General features: G+C 45.7%; 1 protein-coding gene across 1 annotated transcript in view; it reads right to left on the bottom strand.

Annotated features, from left to right (window-relative positions):
• Positions 1 to 364: 364 nt before the first annotated feature.
• Positions 365 to 6,000, bottom strand: part of VWA3B (von Willebrand factor A domain containing 3B) — a 210,008-nt gene continuing 204,372 nt past the window's right edge. The window contains exons 29-30 of the mRNA XM_032652777.1: positions 1,046 to 1,264; positions 365 to 911 (exon numbers count right to left, since the gene is read on the bottom strand). Coding sequence (XP_032508668.1) covers positions 863 to 911; positions 1,046 to 1,264 — 268 coding nt within the window. The 3' untranslated portion in view covers positions 365 to 862. The remainder of the gene's footprint in view (positions 912 to 1,045; positions 1,265 to 6,000) is intronic.

Here is a 6,000-nt window from a genome sequence, read left to right as displayed (position 1 = left end):
CTGCCGATGCAGGGGACACGGGTTCGTGCCCCGGTCCGGGAGGATCCCACATGCCGCGGAGCGGCTGGGCCCGTGAGCCACACCTACTGAGCCTGCGCGTCTGGAGCCTGTGCTCCGCAGCGAGAAAGGCCGCGATAGTGAGAGGCCTGCGCACCGTGATGAAGAGTGGCCCCCCGCTTGCCACGACTAAAGAAAGCCCTCGCACAGAAACGAAGACCCAACCCAGCAAAAATAAATTAATTAATAAACTCCTACCCCCAACATCTAAAAAAAAAAAAAAAAAAAAAAAAAATCTATTAAAAAAAAAAAATCTATAAAAAAAAAAAATCTCTAATTCTGATGAGATAATCAATTTAAAACAAGACTGTAGGCTTGGATTAGAACTACATAATTTCAAGATTAGAACTACAAATTTCAAAAAATTTGAAAATCCTATGATGGTAATCTATCAGATTAAATTTCTGGGTGTGGGGAGTCTACCAGAAGATGGTATTCAGTCAGTTTTGTGGGGGCAGGGAAAATAATAGGATAAAGAATGGTCCAGGAAAGCCAGAACCAATAAGCTCAAACAGATCCAGGTGGAGGATGGCAGGGAAGTCTACCTTTGTTACAACCGGGGAAGGCAGAGGTAGAATGAAGCATGGCCTTACCTCAGCAGAGGGGCTAGTTCCACAATGTCTGGTGGCTGAGGGCAGCCCAGGAGGAACACTGGTTCTCTTAAACATGGTTGCCACTAGACTGCTTTCACGTTTCTCAGAGATGCCCCTCAGCGCTTTGCTGCTGTGGGTGGCTTTATAAGGGCAGGGCAGGGCAGGGCTGCTCGAGGTGGAGGTGTGGCAGCAATGACGTGGCTGGTTGACTCCTAGACCCCACACCGAGGACCTTCTCTGGGGAAGTGGATGTCAGCATTGCTTAAGGGTGTTAAGAGTTTTTGCTGTCCTGGCGCCTAAACTGGCCCGGAAACTGGGGAGTGATCTTACATGCACTATCCTTGAGAGACATTTCAGGGTGTTCCTGAAAGAAATGATGTTGTCCCTCTCCCAGCCTGGGCTTGGGGTGTGTTTTGGGGTAGGACTCTCGGGACCTGTTTCCATGGGAAGAGTCATCTGAGTCCGAGGAGACCACCTCCTGGAGAGGTAGCCTCTTGGTGGCTTTCTTTTTCTTCCTTCTAGGGTTCTCCTGTCTTAGTGCTTGTAAATCCCCAGTGTTAACTTCTTTGATTGGCCATATTAGGAGAGTAGAGTTCTTTATCTCCACGTCTTCCCTAGAGAGAGAGAAAGAGAGTGAGAGAGGTAGATCAGGGTTATCCTGGTCTTGATGGCTGCTGTGTCTACAGAAATGTTCAAGCCAAGAGATAACAAGTGTGGTGAGGATGTGGATAAAAGGGAACCCTCATGCACTGCTGGTGGGAATGTAAGCTGGTACCGCCACTATGGAAAACAGTATGGAGATTCCCCAAAAAATTAAAAGTAGAACTACCATGTGATCCAGCAATTCAACTTCTGGGTATATACCCAAAGGAAATGAAATCAGTATCTTGAAGAGATATCTCCACTCTCATGTTCATTGCAGCATTATTGACAATAGTCAAGACATGGTAACAACCTAAGTGTCCATTGATGGATGAATGGACAAAGAAAATGTGATATACATGGAATATTATTTAGCCATAAGAAAGAAGGAAATTTGCCATTTGTGACAACATGGATGGACCTTGAGGGCATTATGCTAACTGAAATACGTCAGACAGAGAAAGACAAATACTGTATGATCTCACTCATATGTGAATCTAAAAAGAGCCAAACTCACAGAAACAGAGAATAGCATGATGGTTGCCAGGGGCTGGGGAGGTGGGAGAAATGGGGAGATGTTGGTCAAAGGGTATAAAAAAATAAAGGAAAATATATCGGGCAGTTTATTTATCTAGAAGTGTCATCCTTCAAAGAAGGCATCTTGGGAACACCACGACCCCATCTCAGCCAGGCCATCATGGCATACCATTTCGGGAACTTGCCTTTTTCAGGGCCTTTAGGGTAAAGTAAGGACACCAGCTTTTCAACCTTATTTTGTTCCCATAATCAGTACCTGCCACCTTGATCACCCATCTTTCACTCTGAGTAACTTTGCCATGGCTGCTTCAGATCCTTTTGGAAATTGTCAAGAAAAAAATTAGTAGAGTGGAAAAAGATTTTTAGTTACTTTTAAATAGAAAATCTCATCAATCAAATTCCTCTTCAAAGGATCAAGATTCACCACATGTGATACTTTTCAAAGATTGGCTCAAGGACTCAGGAGGTGATTTCCAAGAGACATTAAAAAATTGGCCTGACCAGTTCACACGCATTAGGATAGCCATTGCCAAAAAAAGAAGAAAAAAAAAAATCAAGAAGTAACAAGTGTTGGCAAGGATGTAGAGAAACTGGAATCCTTGTGCACTGATGGGAATGTGAAGTGGTACAGCTGCTGTGGGAAACAGTGTGGCAGTTCCTCAAAATACTAAAAATAGAATTATATAATCCAGAAATTCCACTTATGGGTATGTACTCCACAAGAATGAAAGCAGGGACCCAGATACAGATATCTGCACACTGATGTTCATAGCAGCACTATTCATAATAGCCAAAAGGTAAAAGAAGCCCAAGTGTTCATTGACGGATAAGTGAACAAACAAAATAGGATATATACACGCAATGGAATATCGTTTAGCCTTAAACAGGGAGGAAATTCTGGCATTTGCTGTGACGTGGACGAACGTTAAGCTGAGTGAAATACGCCAGTCACAAAATGGCAAACACTGTGACTCCGCGTAGATGAGGTAGTACCCGGAGTCGTCAAGATCACAGAGGTAGGACACAAAACGGTGGTTGCCAAAGGCTGAGGGGAAGAGGGAGTGGGGAGTCCGTGTTCATGGGTGCAGAGTTTCAATTTGAGAAATTGAGAAAAAGCTCTGGAGATGAATGGTGGGGATGGTTGCACAACCATGTGAACGTACTTAATGCCACTGAACTGCACGCTTAAAAATGGTTAAAATGGTCAATTTTATGTTATGTATATTTTACTACAATAAAACAGGTGGCCTTAGCAATAGCAGTAGCATTGGAAAAAGGCTTCCCAGGAGGCCACCAACAAGATTATCTTTAAATATAAGGCCAGCGCCTGTGTGGATGGGTAAGTTCTGTGAGGCCAGGTTCTCAGAGACTCGAAATCACGCCGCAAGACTGTCATCACCAGCCCTGTTCTTTGAAATCTAAAATCTTATCCACCCCACTACCATCAATTCTCCCGCAAATCACTACGCTGCTCCAGAGGAGACTAAGTTGGTACATACTATTTCCTTTCAGAGGTTTTCTCTGTTTCCCATATATTAGAGTTGGCCGCAGTCCAGTCTATAACCTATCAGCTGTCTGACAGAAGAGCCGCAAGGAAGGAATGCGAAGAAGAGAGTTTTCCGGGTGTACTAAAGGCACCCAAAGAGTAAGGCAGAGGAGAGGCCTACCTGCCCACCTGAAGGACACTAGGAGATGATCTTGGAAGGAACCCAGGAAGAAGAGCATGAAAGACCAAGAAGCAACGTGTGTCCAGCCCTCCCTCAGTAGGGGGTTGGTCACATAAGCGGTGGACCACCTGGACAACTAGATTTGAGGCAGGCAATAATGAAACAAGAAGTGCCCTTGTCTTGTAAAGATGCAAGTAACATATTAAGTAGAAAAAATGGTGCAGAACAGAATGTATGTTACATGTTCATTTCTGTTATTAAGATTGTGAATATGGGGGATGATTGGAAACCTTCACATCCATCTCTTAACAGTTGCCTCAGAGAAATGGATTCCAGGAGAATTGCCACTTTCTCCACATTAAGAAGTCTTTTTTCAACTGTCATAAATGATTAAGAGAAACAAAGGTTTCTATTTTGAGGAAAGAGAAGCAAAATAGCAGAGAAAACACTCTAGAAGGAAATACAGCAAAATGCAAATGGCGATTACTCTTGAAATGTGGAACTACGGATGGTTTTTATATTCCTTTTGTTTTTTGCTTTTAATTCCTAAATTATATTAACTATGCATTACTTTTTGAATAAGAATAAAACAGTATAAGTTAGCATGATTCGAATAAAAATGGGCCGGGATTTTGATCAAGGAAAAGCCTTTACATCAACCAAGTAGATGCTGCTAGGCTACCCTATTATATTCTCCAGAATGACTGATGTAGACCAAGTTCAAGGTATTCCACAAGGAAATGTCCCCTTATAGGATGGGGGAGCAGGGTAGGTGTGAATCTGATGTGAAAGCTCTTATCCACGCCCCCCGGCCCCCCACGCACCCTCACTCTGCTCTGTGGGAAGGGGAAGGGCGGCCGTGCTCCCGACTTCAGCCAGTGGACATTCTCCACCAGCACACCCGGAAGGGCCCTGCTAAGTGGCTTTCTTTTGCCCTATTTCATGCCCAAACTGAATTCGATTTAGTGCCCTATTAATTATTTTAGGCTACAGAGCTGGTCAACGCTGCAGGGGATCGTGGAGGAGCCAGGCACTGTGCCTTCCTTCACTGGCTCTTCAGAGCAGCTCGTTCCGCTACAGGGAAGAGTTCTGAGCATCCTGTCCATGCTCTCCTTGGGTCAAAATCCACCGCATTCACCTGACCTGGGCATCGTCAGTTTGCCCGTATTCTTGCTGGCTCCCTGAGGCCTCATGTCTATTCTGCCCTAAGTGTGTCTCTGTTGGCAAGGCCATCTTAGAACATAAAGAACAGGAGGACGTCTGGCGTAGGTACCGGATACACATTTGATGAGGGCCAGGAGGCCCCTGAGTTTTAACAACGGAAGGGGCACAAAAAGGAGAGACTGAGAAGAAAAGGCAGTTTTTGCTATCCAGATTGCTCTCACTGGCCCTCAGGGGTAACGAATCACCATGACTGTCTGTGCTCTTGTCCCAAGTACAAGCACGCCTTCTGAGGACAGGCAATGGCACCTGTCCCTCTGGATAAGGTAGGACACTCACAGACAGGGTTATGGCGGAACTGCTTGTTTTCCAGGCCTTAGGAAATGGGGCTCCTGATCTGACCAGAAGGGACCGAGGGAGCTGACGACATACACAGGCTTAATGATTTCCAGAGGCACAGCTCCTTCTAAGGGAAAAATAGTCAGTAGTGACCGGGTGAGAGGATAGGAGTGATTCATCTCAGAGGCAGCACTGAATCTTGAAGTTTTAATCGATGACTTAATATCCCTGCTGTCAGGAAGGCAATGTGAGGCCATGCTACATGGATAAGGGGAGGAGGGTTCAACAATATGGGAATTATCATTTCCTTTGGGGGCACAGTCCTAAATCCGAATAGCTTGATGGAAAATTGCTAAACTGCTCAAAGAAAGGTAACGAGAGGCTAATATTTTGTGTAATAGGAATTAAGAGCTGGCTGCAGACCCAGACAAACCACGTCAGAACGCTGGGAGGGGATTCTCCTACCCAGCCACGTCCCCAAGACCACACGGTTATAATTGTGCACCAAGGGAAGAACACTCTTGTCTGCAGTCTCTTTCTAGCGGAGAATCTCACTGCCCAACAACCTCCTTCAGACGCCCAGTGATTTTTCCGGAGCACAGAGAAAATGATGAGTCCAACCTGGTTCTCCGGTGATCCCATTTAGAATGTTGCTCGTTATTTCAAGAAATCAAACTCCCTCTGTGGTGAATCTTCTCAAAGAGGAAACTTGGAGGCAATTTGCCCAAGCCTTGCTCTATCAACAAGGAAGGGAGGATGGATTCCAGCTCGGCTGGGAGGGGTTTCCTGCCAGTTACATGGCACCAAAGGCGCCCTGCCCAGAGGAGCACGTGGTCCCCACCTGTGGGTGGTTGAGCAACACCTGCTAGAGGCACTTCCCTTCAATGGAGAAAACCGGAAGTCAGGGCATTAAGCCCAGCAAACACGCTTTCCCTGAAGGAGCCGGAGGCCGCAGCCTTCTGATGTGAACAGGACCCCGGGGAGGTAGTCAGGGAAGACCTCGT

This window comes from Phocoena sinus, chromosome 13 (assembly GCF_008692025.1).
Source record: "Phocoena sinus isolate mPhoSin1 chromosome 13, mPhoSin1.pri, whole genome shotgun sequence".
NCBI classification, from domain to species: domain Eukaryota; kingdom Metazoa; phylum Chordata; class Mammalia; order Artiodactyla; family Phocoenidae; genus Phocoena; species Phocoena sinus.
Note: the sequence above shows the minus strand (reverse complement) of the source record. Positions and strands in the feature narration are given on the sequence as shown.